Source organism: Vanessa atalanta, chromosome 4 (assembly GCF_905147765.1).
Source record: "Vanessa atalanta chromosome 4, ilVanAtal1.2, whole genome shotgun sequence".
Lineage (NCBI taxonomy): Eukaryota > Metazoa > Arthropoda > Insecta > Lepidoptera > Nymphalidae > Vanessa > Vanessa atalanta.
Window position 1 is genome coordinate 1601557 of NC_061874.1, and position 17436 is coordinate 1618992.

Sequence of the window (17436 nt, forward strand, 5' to 3'; positions counted from 1 at the left end):
AAACGATGGATGGATTGTGTGAAAGACGATATGGTTAGAAAGAATGTTACTTGTGAGATAACGTCTGACACAGAAGTATGGAAGAAGAAGACATGCTGCGCCGACCCCAAGTAAAATTGGGATAAGGGCAGGAGGATGATGAGAAATTACAAAGATTCTCGGTCGTTTTTATTTATTTTAGATTTAATTTATATAAAAAAAAGTTGCATACATTACAATGCAAGCCGCGTCTGTCTGTCTGAACATGATAACCTCAAAAACTACAGTTTCTTTACGATTTCAAGCTCATGACACCACGCTACTCCAATTCAGCAAAGTTGATACATATTTGAAAGATTTTCATCTAACATATACAATTATACGCCTATATATATATATTCTTCTTATTCTTCTTTCACCATCACGCATTACGCTAATTAAGATATAGTTGTATGTACTTACGATTCGAACCAACAACATGTTTACAACATTCGCTTAAGAACCAGCAGTTCTACAGGCTGGGCCATATCGGCTACTATTAATCTATATATTATAATAAATCTATAAATTCATTCCATTAAAGTTCTTATCCGACAAAGAGAGTCATCAATTAGTCACATTTTCACATCTCGCATTTAAGATCCAGTTTCTCTAATAGTAACATACCTCGTAAATGTATTTTGAGTCAGTAAATGTAACTTGATCGTTACAATTACATTGTATCTTGCTGTAGATAATGTCGGTAATCACCTCTGCGTACACTAAGGGCAGGAGGCTGCGGATTGGTCAGTTTAGCCGCAAGCTCCTCACGATCTAATGACTTCTGGTCGACCATTATACGCCTCGGTTGAATCTACAGTGCTGTCTGTATATTAGATTTAATTACAGAACATTGATCTGTAAACGTTTTTTTTTTATATAAAATATAAATATATAACTATATATAAAAATCATAAAAGCAAGATTTTATCAATACACAGACAAAACTACTGAGTCTACAAAGCTAGCTGAAATTGGAAACATACAATTATAATGTAACAAGCTAAGAAAAGTTTTTTGGAAATTTCAACGTTATGGGTGGGAAAATAAGGGAGGAATAACTTTGCATGAATTTGACCCGCACTAAGTCGGAACGGGCAGCTAGTTAAATCATAAAGGTTTTTTGAGATAGGTTATGGTATACTTTCTGTAATTTGATATTTCTGAGCTTGTCTAGACCACAAACTACAGCGTACCTTACTATAGAAAATATTGACTCCTTATTGTGTATTTATTAAATGAAAAAGAACTATTATAAAATTTAACAAAATAAAACCGCTGAGTTTCCTTCGCCAATTCTTCATAGGTTTTTATTTTTTTGATTACATTTTCGAAAAGTAGATTATCTACCGATGTATTTGCTTAAAATTCTCGACTTTTACGAATTCCGCTAAATATCACATTTGCTGAAATCAATTACTAAAGCAGCTCCACAAATTTAACTCGGTGATAAACTGTTTTAATTGAAACATCAATCAAATCAAATATACGATATTAAAATTATATTTTCAAGTAATCTCGAATTGTTATTTTCCACCGGGATAGGTAACTCGAAACATACATTTTAACAGCACGTATTTGCGAGTTGCAATATATAAAAATTCTCATGGAAAAGTTATAGTTCCTGACGTATTGCCATATTAAAATAAATAAAACAATACTTCACTCGAGCTCGACGTAATATAAAAATCAAACCCAGCTTGATCAAAAAAATAAAGGATAGTTCCGAAAAAGTCAGCTTGCATTACTAAATAAATAGCCCGATAAAGTTCACTTGGCATTGCGTGATTAGTTGTGGACTGACCTAGTTTATTTTGTTTCAGAGTTTGCGCGATGTTCCTCCCGGAATTCGCAAGTTTCGTCGCGGCCATCTTGTTTGCGGTGCATCCCATACACAGCGAGGCGGTAAGTAACCAATCATATTTGTTCCGATCGAAATTTATCAAATTAAATTTCCAAAGTTAAATACAATAAAAATATATTTTAGAGATGATAAATTATTATTTTAATTCATTATTAGAAAGCTCATATAGAAGAGGTCACGATTTTCACAATTTGTCCTTTGTTCTCGCACGTCTTAAAAATAAGAGCTATGTCGACTTCGCATCAAAATTAGTTTATCTTTCGCGTTTTAATTTACTAAAATAATTAATGTGTTTGCAAAGTGTCGAATACGAACACGAAAACAATAACAAATAACATTATTAAGCATATATAGGTACTATAGGTATTATAGAAACAAAAGAACACGTAAATCGACTGACTGGCACACACAGCCTTTACCGTTGAGTCTAATAGGATGAAAATTTCACAGAAGTTCTTTGTGGATTAACGACGCACTAACAAGGATTTTTTAAATTTGATCTCCTAAGGTTATAAAAGGGATGAAATTTTGTTTGGAAATTCGCCAATTCTATTTTAGTAATATTATAATCGGTATTTAAGCTTCTGTTGAACTAAAGATAAGATGATATATTGCATAGAAGTCCATAATTTTTGAAGCTATGATTATAGAATATGATCTCCCAGGACGAACGAAAAATCGATATTACTTAAGTAAATTCGGTTGATTTCTATATATTGTTTCATATCCTATCTTCAAACACTAGCTGTGTACTCGTACACAATTCGATTTAATTCTATTCAATTGATCATGAGTACTAAGCAAACAATCGAGTAGTTTTTTTAATCGATTCTGTAATCGGCATCACAACGCTTTTTTAATTTAATCATAACTTATTTTATATTCAACGTTTGAAAAAAAAAAACAAATCATGCATTTTTAATCTACGGTCCATTTCGCTTGACACTGACATTTACATTTTGACGAGTCGAAAGTCAATCGGTATTTAATTTAAACGATTTTACAACATCGATATTATTCTGCTCATGCTTGCTGATATATGTAAATTTTATGTACAAATAATTCACAGAGTATAAACGATTTGTGAATAAATAATAATACATTTGTTTTCTGATAACGATGAATACTTCGATTATAAAAATTACTTATAAATATTTTTTATATACTCGATACTTTGTGTATAGACTCGCAATACCTCCAAGTTAAGATTAGTTTCTCTCTCTCGTTTATAAGACTAAATAATAAATGTATATGCATCTTTTTCTAACAACAATGCTTTTATGTTTTGATAGATTTTTCGTTTGTTTGTTTCGTTTTTCTTGTGGTTAGGTTAAACTAATACGGTAACAGATTTACCGATAGTAGAGAGGTAAGGAGATAGTAGTAGGGCTTTGGGCAGGCAGGTAATCCTGCCGTCAAACAGCGTTACTTATTAAGAATCGCCGTTTTTCAATTTAAAAGGTGAGTAAACCAATGCAATAACGAGCATAAGAGACAACATCATCATAAAAAGGTACGTCGTACATCCAAAAGCAAAAGTTTCGATGAGAGAATGTGCCTTAGAATTAAAAAAATATATTTTATTATATAAAGCAAAATCACACTAAATCGTTTTCGAAATATTTAAAAATTTACGTAAGAAACGTACTTAGAAGTCAAATGATATTAACAAATACCTATTTTTACATTAAGCATAGTCTCTTTATTTTTCGAAATTTCATCCGTCTTAGCTAACTTTGTATAGGAGATAAGAATGGAGATGTGTGATGTGATTTTATTGTAACTTTGGCCGACTAGCCGACTAACCTACTAGTCGGCCTTTGTACAAAGTCGGAAAAGTCAAGAGTAACCAGTGACAAAAGACAATTTATCTAAAATTAATTTAATATAATTCCTCCTATATACATTTTATCAAGACAAGTATATAATAAAAGAAGTCACACTTTGTCGAATAGTCGCCGACTACGAGTACGGCCGAATTGTCGGCTTTACCTACTAGTCGACGGAACATCTTTAATTAATAATTAAGACACAATGTAATGAAATAATCATCCTAAAAAGAATTACATTATCAATAGAAATGAAGACCAAATTCTCTATAAGACTAGCATAAACTATAGAACATATTTATAATTAGTACTTACAAACCAATCAAAGACCACCATTAACCATAGACAATAAAAACGAACAAACTCTTATAAATGTTGTACGTATACGTATGATTAAATTTAATATTTTTTCGTACCACTAATTATATTAAATGAAAGTAATCTAATAACTTCATTTTTAATATGGTTGAGGGAAATCCAATACTTGGTAATCTGGCTGGTGTAATTAATGCCCGTGTTGTCAATCAGGACCTTTGAAGCTGTACATATACCTTCCCACATTTCTAATTAATTGGTTCCTTTTATGATTGAGGTCCCTTCACGATTACGGATCTTTAACGAGCCATTTCACCCTCTTACAGAGAAGAGAAAGAGCCGGAGGCTAATACTTGTAATAAGAGCGCTATCTCCTTTCACTTATTTTTTCACAATAGATTGCCTTATAGCGACCTAGTTCAAATCAAATCGAATTAAAATACATATTTTTTACATAGCGTTACTAACAAAAAAAGTAAAATAAATACTAGTTCTCATTTTTAAGAGCAGTTTTATCAGATATTCAACAACTTAAATAAGTACTTGTTGGTAGAACTTGTCTGGGTAGGTACCCTTTTATCAGATATTCTACTGCCCAATTGCAGTACTCAATATTGTTGTGTTCCGGTTTGAAAGGTGAGTAAGACAGTATAAGTACAGGCACAAAGGACATGACATCTTAGTTCCCGAAGTTGATGTCGATGTAAGGAATGGTTAATATTTCTTACTGCACCATTGTCTATCGGTCTATCGGTGATTACCACTTACCATCAAGTCAATTTGGTCGTCTATACCTATACCATAAAAAGTATATGTTACAATTATAAAAAAAAAAACTATGCGAACTTAATTTATTAGTTTTATATTTGGTACAATTATACTTACTGATAAATCTTTAAAAATACTTTATTAATGAGAAACACTTCAGAATGAATATAAATCGACTTCAAGCTTCAATAGATACTTGTTGAGCTGAGATGTGAAACGCAGATTTGATTTGATTGGGCAATAATCATGCGCACTCTGCCCAAATTATGCAATTAATTAAATAGAAAAATAAAAATCGATTTTATTCTCAATTTAAAAATCGAGCATAAATAAATAAAAGAATTTATAAAAAACTGACAAAAAAAACTGACAAAAGGTCGAATATTCAAAATTAATAACTCAACTTTTTTTATTAAAACTGCCTAAAATAAATAATAGATCAGCCTCAGCCACGTATAATCTCACATTTATTAAACGTTTAATATATCTGATAGTAATAATCCAATTCAAATATTTATTTTTATATGCAAATAATATTTAAAATGAATATGTTATTAAATTTAATAGGGATTAGTTTCAAATATAATTTGAAATAAAATTATTGCGCAGTGAAAGATCGTGAGTGAACAAATAAATGTAATGTAATGTAATTTGTAATTATTCATAATTTACAATTGTTATTGTTGATTCTTATTATATTATAATTGTTGTTGTTGTAAATACGTGTGGAGATAACAATTTTTGTTTTTCCTTCATTAATAAAGGCTAAAGACCTCCGTGACGTGACGATAAACATGCATACATAATTGGATGTTTTAAGTTTATGAGACTTTAATAAATATTTTTTTATTAAATTTAACCCCCTCCAACTAGATAAAAATATTTTTCTACATTAACATACCGACGACAATAATCGAATCGTATTCTTTATGAACTTTCAATTCACTAAAATTAAATGTGTTATAATGGGAGACAGTTTGAAAATATCGTCTTAATTGAACTTAAGAACATTTTTCATTATATCTTAAAACATGGTGCAGTCGATTCCACTACAATAGAAACAAATAAAGCTCGCACTGTCAACTTCACAAAGTCTAACGGAGTAAAAATACAGGCGTAATTCCTGCCATAGTTCCGTAACTTGTTTATTTTCCGGGCAAAACTGTTTGTAATGAAGTCGTAAGAGGACATAGCTAAGGCGCCTGCCGTCGCCCCGTGATCTAACTATGTTTGCCGTTCATAGACTTGCCCTATTTAGCTTCAGGTCTTGAAGTTGATTGGGAGGGATGACAAACTTTGCCTCCTGTTTTCTTTGGTTTTAGAATATAAATGTTGTAATAACAAAACATAAAATTTTATAGAAATAATCCATTTGATCTTTGGTTTTTAAATTAACAATTATAAAAAATACTTTATCGAAATATTTTCGAGACGCCCCGCAGATATGAAACACCGAATTCAATGGTTATTTAAATTAATAATTATCGAAAACCAATAAATAAATATGGGGTAGAAATAAGTATATGTTTAGTGTCGTTCTCCCAAGGCGCTCTAATAGATCATTCACATCAAAAAGATAAATATATTTACAAAAAACATAAAGTATTTATCGATGAAAGTTCATTTCATGTAATTCTATAGAATTATATTCTTAATTTAACTAGTTTTATATCTAGATACACGGAGACAAAGGAACTAGTTCCTTTGTCTGAGATCGAATACGATTTATATCCGTGTCTCAAATACGATCCATCCGAACAATTTTGATTATTTTACGCTTTTATATTTTTTAGACGTCCCTTTTCTAAAGATATTTTTAATGGTCTCTTACAACAGTACCCTTCTTATTACTAGGGAATATTACAAAAGTAACTCGAAGCCCGATTGAGCCGGATTTCAAAGAGGTTGAGATTTGTAAGCTTTTGCGGGCATTTCATTAACTTTTCACAAGAAAATCCGAAAGTAGGCCCCTATTTTGTTTTACGTCAATTCGTTTTAAAAATTGCCTAAATTTTTATTTCCTCTTTGATATAGCTCCAAAGTTTTTTGCTAATTTTAATAACCAGAAGAAAATAATTTTAGAATAAATATTATCTATAGCTCTCATTGCGAACTCCAGAACATGCTAGAACGTTTCTGGGTTTATATTAGTTATTGGTACTGGTCCTGCAACATTGCTACATACCCACACAAAAATTGAGTTTCCATTTCAAACAAAATATAGTCGACGACCGTATTTTTAAAAGCGAGGTTCTCAAATCGGTTCTTTGTTTGTTATGTGTTACCTAAGAACTCCATTGTTTATGAATTTTTCCTTTTGAGAGAATACTTCCCTTTACTCCCATTTAAATTTAAAAAGAAATATCATTTGTTTGTAATTTATTTTAGTAAAGTTTTATATTATTTTAGCCGATTTCAAAACAGGAGGAGGCTCTCAAATCTATATACATATGTATATATAGATTTGATTTTATATATATAATATAATTTGTTGATTATTTAGACATTGGGTTCAAGATAGCTTCAAGATGGTTCCATCTTAATTTCATCAGTGTTATTCGAGTACTTATTGGAAGAGTACATTCTGTCAAGTTTTTGAAGTAACTTATTTTTATATCATGGAAACGGTACTGGGAATATTTATTTATTTACTTTCGGGAAACATATAGCATAGTTTAATACACAAACATTTGTTACCAAATTAAATCTCACATAAGCGAACAAAGTTTCCACTGTTACATTTAAACATGAAGTCAACCTTATAAGAACAAGTGATTAACAGATAATCAAAGTATATAAAATAAGGTTCTTTAAAAAATAAGCTAAAGTGTAACAAAACAAAAAAAAACATGAATATAAAATATAAAACATTCATCACTTTCACAACCCTTCTGTAAATGACACACTTATGCGGTACATACCAGTATCAACTTGTACGACTCCTGGAACGCAGAAAGCGTATCTAGTAATAAAAGTTTAGTTCTGAGTTTAAACTAAAACGGCTTAACTCTTTGCACAGGTGACAGGTGTCGTGGGCAGAGCTGAAATGCTGTCTTCCTTGTTTTTCCTGGGCGCACTTCTCTGCTACGCGCGGGCAGCAACCAGGAGACGATATACAGGTAATTAAGCACTGTCATGTACGGGTGAATAACCTCGTGACACTCCCCGCTGAGCATAAGCAATTTAAGAAAATTATGTGTTAATATTTTTTTTTGTCTATTATTAAAATATATACCTAAATATTAAAACTTATAATTAAAAAAATGTGTATAGGGTAAATTATATCTGAATGTTTATTGACGTCCAGCGTCATTATTTATTTACCAAAGATTTGATGAAGGTAAAATTACAATTATATTTAATTAATATATTTAAATACAATAAAATCCAAAGATCTATTGTGTAGTAACTCATCAACGTCATTTTAGTTTGTTCTTAACCCTTTAATTTGGTGGCGGTGTAGAAAAATATTTTGTTAATATCTTACGGCCGGAAACTTGCTCGAGACCCTTACCGTCTAGCAAGTAGCAGACTGTTATCCTACTGATGGATTGGTTACTACTATTAGTATTGTTGGTAATTGACGCTGAAATTCTCGATTAGTATATGCCCTTAACAAGACATCCCTTGCCGAAAGACGTCGGGTCTTACGACACCCACGGTTTGAGTTGAGCCTCTATTCTACTCTGTGGGAACCATGGCTACGTAATGCGTTTTCATATTTTAATTAATAATGTTAAACATACCAAAAATGTTAACAGACCAAAGTTTACCCTCGTAAATATAAATTCGTGCATTGTCGGGCGTACCGACTTAACCGACCTAATTGGAATATTACAAACGCTACATTCCAGAAAGTTGTATTCAAATCCAGTATGTACTGAAAATAATTTAATTCTAGGGACAAATTGTAAAGTATGAGAACTCGAGTACGAAAACTTTCTCCAAAATCCCAGCTAGCAAAGGTTGCCCGAATTTTCACGTTACCTGTGTAACAGGAATGTAATTTCGTTAAGCTCGTATGGAATCGCAAATGTTTGGGGAGTTCCCACTCTACGTACATTTTCCTTTTAGCACTGATCTTACTTAATGTTGTTAAAAATTTTAACCGAGGTTGGGTCGAGATTAATCGTGTGTATGACTCCTTAATTATCGAGGGTCTTTTTAGAAAGGCAATCAATGGTACCAAAAACATTGTCTTCAAATTCTTAAAGCAGATTATGTAATATTTTAAATAACTAAATCTTTTATTGATACGACAATTGCCTCTTTTTATTTTTTGGACGGAAGTCGCCCAATTTTTCGGGCACCAGTTTTTGAGCTTTATTATCTTTCTATTGCTAATTTTAAAAAAAAATGTGATTTTCGATTTTCATGTATTAATATAGAGTACCTTAAACAAAGAGTGTTGCTGTTTTTCTATTACGCTTGTACCAAAATGAATACAGAGCCGCTAAGTCCATACACCATGACATTTTCAACCCTCTTTGACTTGCTTACATAAAGTACAGCCTAAAGGTTCTTATTGTGTCATTGAAAGACCGTGCCTTACTCAGGCCGCCGTTGCCCTGCGGTTAAGTAGGTGATAAGACCAATACTTGAGAACTTTGAACTTTGCATGAGACAGTAGTTGAAATAATGGAGTCAAACCTTTAAACGATGCTTTTGTTTGTACTTTCATACATAAATCTATACAAACATATTATAAAATTGGAGTGTCAGTTTGTAATATTAAAATAACCGCTTTTTACTAAATGCATACGTATGTATACACGATACATATTATATCTAAATAACATTTTTTTCAATTTTTGTCTGACTGTCTGTTTGTTCTAATCTCTGGAAAGGCTGGACCGATTTTGACATGACTTTCACTGGCTGATAGATAGCTGATGTAATAAGGAGTAACTTAGATTACAACAATAACTTTTTGTTAAATTTAAACGCGCACGAAGGCGTACTATTTCATCATAAATATTATGTTATATTTTTCCGTTGTTCATCGTAATTCAATAAATAAAAAATTGACATTTGAATTTATGAGCCGCTATTAAAATTACTTCTAAATATAAAAGTATTATATAAGTACATTCCTTTTTGAGTTTATTTCTTATATATTATATATAATATTGCTCTTTTATCGCTCTGTTACATTCCTCCTATTAGTTAAATTATTTATATATTATGTATAGCATTCATATAATTACATGTCTGCGATAGTCGTTACTATTTAATTATCGTATAGAGAGATGTAACTTAATAGCTTAAACAATGTTTATTATGTATTATTCCGTATAATATAATTAATAATGATATAGCGTATTTTTACAAATAGTATACATGTAATATAATTTTTTCTCCAGATTGGCGCTACGTAGCTGCGTGTACAGCTTGTGTGGGCATCGCTATGCTGTGCAAAGAACAAGGCATCACTATCACGGCTGTGTGCGTTGTCTATGAACTATTTGTTGCACAGAAGGTAAGCTAACTATAGATAGATACTTTAAATTAAATATTCTAAATTGTACACCTCAATAAATTGTAGAGTTCCATTACTCTTGTAATAAAATAGTACAAATATTCGGAAGAATAGAATGACTTTCTTTCATACCTACTCAATTTGTTCAGTAGTTACGAAGTACAGATGGACACATATTGTATGTAAGATATGATAAGTCTATGGAGAAAATAAGCTGCCAAAAAGAGAAGTCATAAAAATGACGACTACGACGAATATAGAACTGATTTTAATGACGAATTATCGGATGTATGTACTTTTTATACGAATACTAGCATAACCCTGGCAGATGTCACCGTTCCTGTAATATTCCATTTGTTATTGCATTCGGTTAAATGGCATTGTTGATGTGTTGAAGTACTATTTAGTAGCTAGTTACAATAAAATGGATAGTATAAATATCTTCTCCATAAAAATACGTATAGGCAGGTAAATCAATAAATTTTTATTATAATCGCTCGAACGTTGTCAGAGTTAAATCTTTTATTTAAGATTACCAACATTTTTAATATTCCTTGTAAAGATATTTTTTTTTCTTTCTTTAGTGTTGCTCTAAAGTTGTTTGTTTTTATAAGTTTTAAACACTCCAGACGACTTTAGTTATTTCTAACGAAATATTAACTTCTATTTTATGTTTATTTTTTATTTTTTTGTATGCTATTCCAAAAAATTTCTTAATAAGTAAAAAATTACATTTAATCGTTTCAATCAATTTTAATGCAGTTAAAGTGTGGCAATGATTTAAGGTGATTTAATTTTCTGAGAGTTATGTAGTAAAAATATTATTTCGAATGTGAAAAAAAAATAATGAAAACAATAACACAGATAATAAACGACATTGAAATGTCAAATTTACTGGCGCTAAACCGTTTGTGGAAACTTCGCGAACTAAATAGCGTCCTTAGGATACTAGTTAATGATTTGAAATATATATATGTTGAAACGGATCGAAGTTTGAAACTTCGAACATACCGGAACAAACGGAAGTTCAATCATAATGTGGTTTTATGTATGAAGTCGAAGAGTAGATGTACCTTATAATATATGTAAGCTTCTATTTTAAATAATACCATTACATTCATTATCATTCGCTTGCCCTCATCCCATTCATTAAGTCGGAAAAGTGAATATTTTGAATGCAGATAGAATATAAAATGAATATTTCATAACAAATGTTTCAATTATAAACGAAACTTAATTTATTTTAATAATTATATACAAGTTAATAAGTTATTTGTATATGAGATTTATTTTGAGGATTTCCTAAAAATGTTATTATTAATAAAATATTATAATATATGATTTAAAATATTTACATTAATTAAGTATTAAATCAAAACGAATCAAGACCGCGTGGAATGACGGCAGGAATGCTAGCATATTCCCATTGAATCGCAATTTTGATAATCTGGGCAAAAAATGAGACAGTCCTCGTGTCACCAGTAAAGTTAATAAAAAAATGCCTTATATCTCCGACATCCATTGAATTGACTTTATTATTAAACAGGTGCGAAATAAAAAAATCCCACCAAAACGTTTCCAATACGAGAACATATGACTCGCACTGTCAAAAAGTTATCAGATCTCATGTAGAGCCAAGCCACGCCCTAACTTTACATGGCCTAACTTCACACCTTAGTCAAAATATGTGGATCAAAAACCCAGCACCCTATTGACACCTACACACGTTTGTCACCTATTGGGTTGTTATTCTACCCTATAACATCGTAAATATATCCGTTGTAGAAACTAGTGCTACAAATCTAAACGACAATGTGCATATATACAATTATTTATTTACCAGCGCCGCGGCAACAATACTGGAAGATCATGGTTCGAATATTGGGGGAAGGGGGGTTGGGGATGTGCGTGTGGGGAAGCGGCACGACGCGTGGCTACGGTATGCTGTGCAACTCTAGCGCTCCTCGCTGCGAGGCTGCATGTAATGGGCGCACAGTTGCCTGTCTTCACAAGATTTGACAATCCTGCTGGAGCTGCGTTACCTCCAGCAAGGTTAGAAAAATGCTACTTTTTATAAATCGGTTGATATTTTTCACAATGGAAATCGATTTCTTAACATACACAAGACGACTAAGACCTCTTGTCTATAGATTTAACAGAGAGAGAGAGATAATTTTCTTCTATAAATTATTTGAATTTCGAATAACAATATTATCATAGAAATTATTAATTTTGCTATAATTCTTGGAAAGCTCTTTATTTTAAACTTGAATATACATATATTAATTCTTCATTTAAACCTTACAGGCATTTGACTTTCGCCTACCTGCCTGCGCTAAACGCCTGGCTGCTAACGTTACCGGAAGCGCTATGCTGTGATTGGACCATGGGAACCGTTGCTTTACTCCGGTCATGGCGAGACCCACGAAACTTAGCGACTTTCGCATTGGCTACGACTCTGATAGCTGGTGCAATACACGCTTTGAGGACACGCTGTTCGGCTTTGTCAATGGTACAATAAACTTCTTGCATTAAGATTTAAATATGATTAAGATATTATATAATATTATATAAACAAACATTCTATTTTTTCCAGGGATTGGCACTGCTAGTATTGCCATTTCTACCAGCCTCCAATCTTTTTTTTCCTGTGGGTTTCGTGGTGGCCGAGCGTGTCCTTTATATGCCATCGATGGGGTGGTGCTTATTGGTTGCTCATGGATGGCGACTGGTAGCCAAAAAACGTGCAAAACTAGCCGCAGCTGCTCTTATATTTCTTCTAATGGCTTTTAGTGCCAAAACGTATGTGAGAAACTGGGACTGGAAGACTGAATATTCCATTTTTGCTTCGGGGCTCAAAGTGAGTTATCGCATATACAAAGTTATAAATTCAAATTAACAAGTTAAGTCAATAAAAATTATTCCAAGATTTTAAGCTTGTATTATGACACAATTTTTTCGTAGTAAGTGTACATGTCACAATCTATCATAGAGTTATAAAATAATTGTAATAATATTGTGTTAAGTATTCACGACGTCATCATAATGTGATACGACTTTTTTTTGCGCCTTTTAAATTATAAGTCATAAAGACAGTTACTTCAACCGATTTTAAACAAAAAGAAAATATGGTTTCAGGTCAATCGAAACAACGCCAAGCTCTATAATAATGTTGGGCATGCTTTAGAGGCAGAAGGAAAATATGCGGAGGCATTAGAATTCTTTAAAACAGCGGTCAATGTACAACCAGACGATGTCGGAGCTCACATTAACGTCGGACGAACTTTTAACCACCTCGGTAGATATCAAGAGGCAGAGGACGCTTATGTTAAAGCAAAATCTCTACTACCGAAAGCCAAGCCAGGAGAATCCTACCAAGCAAGAATAGCTCCAAATCATTTAAACGTTTTCCTGAATTTAGCGAATTTGATATCGAAGAATGCAACCAGATTGGAAGAAGCGGATATGCTATACCGACAAGCCATTAGCATGCGAGCTGATTATACGCAAGCGTATATAAATAGAGGAGATATTTTAATAAAATTAAATAGGACGAAGGAGGCGCAGGAAGTATACGAAAGAGCTTTGCTCTATGATAGCGGTAACCCGGACATTTACTATAACGTAAGTAAATTATTAACAAATTATGATTTTAAATATCCTACAGAAGGAAACTTAAGAATCGGTAAAATAAAGTGCCGTATATTTATGTAGTATAACATTGCATGATTTTCATTTGTAGTTAGGTGTGGTGCTACTGGAGCAAGGTAAAGCCTCCCAAGCTCTCGCTTACTTGGACAAAGCTTTGGAACTTGAACCGGAACACGAGCAGGCGCTCTTGAACTCGGCCATACTACTGCAAGAGCTAGGAGCAGCAGATTTGAGACATCTTGCCAGACAACGACTACTAAAACTACTTGACAAAGATGGTGAGATAATTTATAATTTGTGAATTTAAACGTAATTAGCGACTACGGCGTTATCAACATTACACGTAGGCCTAAAGTCGCAGAGCTCAGGAGCGAGCATCAATCGTCATCATCATTATCGTTTCTTTAAATCAATAAAAAAATATTCACGTGCTTAGGTGTAAAGGGAAAAACTTGTCAAAGCCTGTGTATGTAGGAAGAAATTCTGAATGTATATCCATTGCGGCATGGAGCGCTTTGCCGAACCAAGAGAAAAAAAATTAATCACTTTTTAAACCTATTTTATATAAAAAAAAATCATAAATGTTTGTTTATAACAGATTTGAAAAGCAAAATTAGTATTTGCTGCACTAATACCAGTTATATGCCTCTAAAAAAATTCGACGATGATTTAATAATATCTATTTTAAAATTGCAGCAACAAACGAGCGGGTCCACTTTAACCTCGGCATGGTGTGTATGGACGAGGGCGACGCGGAGTGCGCCGAGCGGTGGTTCAGAGCGGCCGTACATCTCAAGCCCGACTTCAGGTCGGCCCTGTTCAACTTGGCCCTGCTCCTGGCCGACAGGCGAAGGCCGCTAGAAGCGGCACCGTTTCTGAAACAACTAGTCAGGCATCACCCGGACCACGTGAAGGCATTAGTACTCCTCGGGGATATTTACATCAACTCCGTTAAAGACCTGGATGCAGCCGAAAGCGTGAGTGATTACTGTTTTTGTGACGTGTACTTGAAGATCCGTAGGCCTAACGAGTCACGCTCTGATACGGAATAAACATTCTGACGCTTGACAAATAACATTCCAGTGCTACCGCCGCATCCTCGAGCTGGAGCCGGACAACGTGCAGGCGCTGCACAACCTGTGCGTGGTGGCGGTGGAGCGCGGCAAGCTGGGCGTGGCCGAGGAGTGCCTGGCGCGCGCCGCCGCGCTGGCGCCGCACGAGCACTACATCCAGCGGCACCTCGCCGTCGTGCGCGCGCGCCGCGCCGCAGCCGCGCCCGCGCCGCGCGCCGCCTCGCCCGCCTCGCCCGCCTCGCCCGCCTCGCCCGCCTCCCCCGCCTCCCCCGCCGCCGGCGCGGAGGTGCGCGCGCGCTGGAACTACATCCCGCAGCAGCCGCCCGACCCGCACGAGGCCGACCCCTCGTAGCGGAGCCCCGACGACTGAGCTGTGTAAATACGTTAGGACACTGACACCAAAATCGGTCATTACGTTGTATTATTTGCTAAAGATCAGGGTATTCGATTTCGTTCGTGTCGATGCGAAACGCGCTTTCTTCGGAGATATGTTTCGGATTTATCGTTTGAGTTAGAGCAGGAGGAGAATGTCCGGACTAGGTTTTTAGTGTGATCTCGTAGAACGGCTTAATTTGCTTAATTTTCGTGATATTAGTTAACGACATTTAATCTTATTATGTATATTTGTATAATGTGTAGGACATGTTGGAACGAGCTTTCGTCAGGTATACTGCGCTAATGCGACTGCGGTGCGGTGACGGTGCGGTGACGGTGCGGTGACGGTGCGGTGACGGTGCCGCGATACACATACTGATTGAAACGAACCACGTCGCGCCGGTCGCAGTCGTCTAGTCGCAGTGGCACAGTATATTGTTTTTCGTCATTAGCCTGGTATACGGATACTCTTTGTGTGTAATAAAAGTCAACTAGAATTATAGAAAAGACTTAACTGTTTAATGTATTAGTTACATTTTGTAACAGTAAAATTACTTTCAACGTACTGCAGCAGTCGATTGTTTTTATTTTTTTTTTAATATAATAGTTAAACTTCGTATTCAATGTTATGATAAACTAATCCCAAGCTTTATTTTAGGCGTTGGGATAAGATTAGATAATCTCCCACATAATCAATAGAAAAAAACAATAAATTTCTTACATAAGATCTTTATAGTAATTTCCAAGTAATGCATGGTCAACTAAAATTTGGTAATGTTCCATAATAAAAAAATGAAAATTGAAATGCTATTTTCCCTTAAATTCATTGCCGAGAACAATGATCAATACAGCGAAGTGCCTGCAAATAGAATGCGCGCGCATCCTACTTTTAATTTCAAATTATGGAGTGTTAAAATTCTTTTTTCAAATATTTTTAAAATTGTTTTAATTATATGTTTTTTTAAGAAGTTGATATTTCTCTACCCATAGATATTTCAATAAAACTCGGGTTACATTGTTTTATGTTAACGATTTTAAGAGGGATAATATTTTTTTTATTTACTTTACAACATAAAGGTAAATAAATTATATATTGATCTTAATTCAGCCCTTTTAGATAGAAGTGTTGTGTAACGACACTGCTATGACTTAGTCTTATAACAATAGATACCCGGGTTTTGCTATTTAATAAAAAAATCCACTGACTTAGAACAGTTATTTTCATAAACGCCAATATATTTATTATGTAAAAATTAAAGTGATCGACCGTTATTAGAATAATTAATTACGTAGATGTGAAAATGTAACGTTGTTAATGTTTTAAGATAAAAAGTAACTTTTGTAAAAACTGAATTTTTTACAATGTCTTGAAACATTTCTGATGGGATCTCCCGTAAGAGTAAAAATTCATAAGGACCCCGAATATTATAAACTATTTGTCGTCAAAACATTTATTTTTATAAAATAAATGATGTTTCAAATTAAAGGTGTGTTTTTCTTAATCGTTTTTCCAATTAATCATAAGTCGTACCATATTTTTGTAGAAAAAAAATTGTCAAAAAAGTTATATATTCTCTTGTAAGTAAATTCTGGTTTATTTATTATATTTATGTTTATCTATATTAAATGCAGATAAAGTGGTGATTGTACTTTGTCAATGTCAATCAAAATACATATTCTGATTGACTTTCAATAAACTTGATATTGTTTGAAAAAAAATTGTCATTTTTGCAATAAAACAATGAATCTATTCAGATCTAAAGAACCATTAAAGAGTAAACAGATCTTTCATTCAATTAAAAACATCGATTCTAAAACAAATGCCCTATTCTAGGAACAGAAAATAAATCGGATGATATTATTCATGCCGCTGTTTGAACAGCGCGACTTAAAATTTATTTTCATTGAACGGCTAATTTAACCACTTTGGTGTGACATAACATATCAAAGCCACTGCACCAACGACGCATGTGTATCACAAACTCCCGATGTCTACGACGTATTACAATACTCTAAAAACGTTTATTACGACGGCTGCATATAAACTTGTTTACTTATTTTCCT

General features: G+C 33.5%; 1 protein-coding gene across 3 annotated transcripts in view; it reads left to right on the forward strand.

Moving 5' to 3' along the window:
• LOC125077727 (protein O-mannosyl-transferase Tmtc3) overlaps positions 1-16808 on the forward strand; it is a 186296-nt gene extending 169488 nt beyond the window's left edge. For 2 of the 3 annotated variants that reach the window (XM_047689742.1, XM_047689741.1), the window contains 10 exons: positions 1842-1923; positions 7814-7913; positions 10158-10273; positions 12117-12325; positions 12581-12785; positions 12870-13133; positions 13412-13897; positions 14016-14202; positions 14621-14901; positions 15008-16808. In XM_047689742.1, the coding sequence (XP_047545698.1) occupies positions 1842-1923; positions 7814-7913; positions 10158-10273; positions 12117-12325; positions 12581-12785; positions 12870-13133; positions 13412-13897; positions 14016-14202; positions 14621-14901; positions 15008-15349 (2272 nt within the window). In that variant the 3' untranslated portion in view covers positions 15350-16808. The remainder of the gene's footprint in view (positions 1-1841; positions 1924-7813; positions 7914-10157; positions 10274-12116; positions 12326-12580; positions 12786-12869; positions 13134-13411; positions 13898-14015; positions 14203-14620; positions 14902-15007) is intronic. The other variant, XM_047689743.1, reaches the window with a different exon arrangement.
• Positions 16809-17436: the final 628 nt, after the last annotated feature.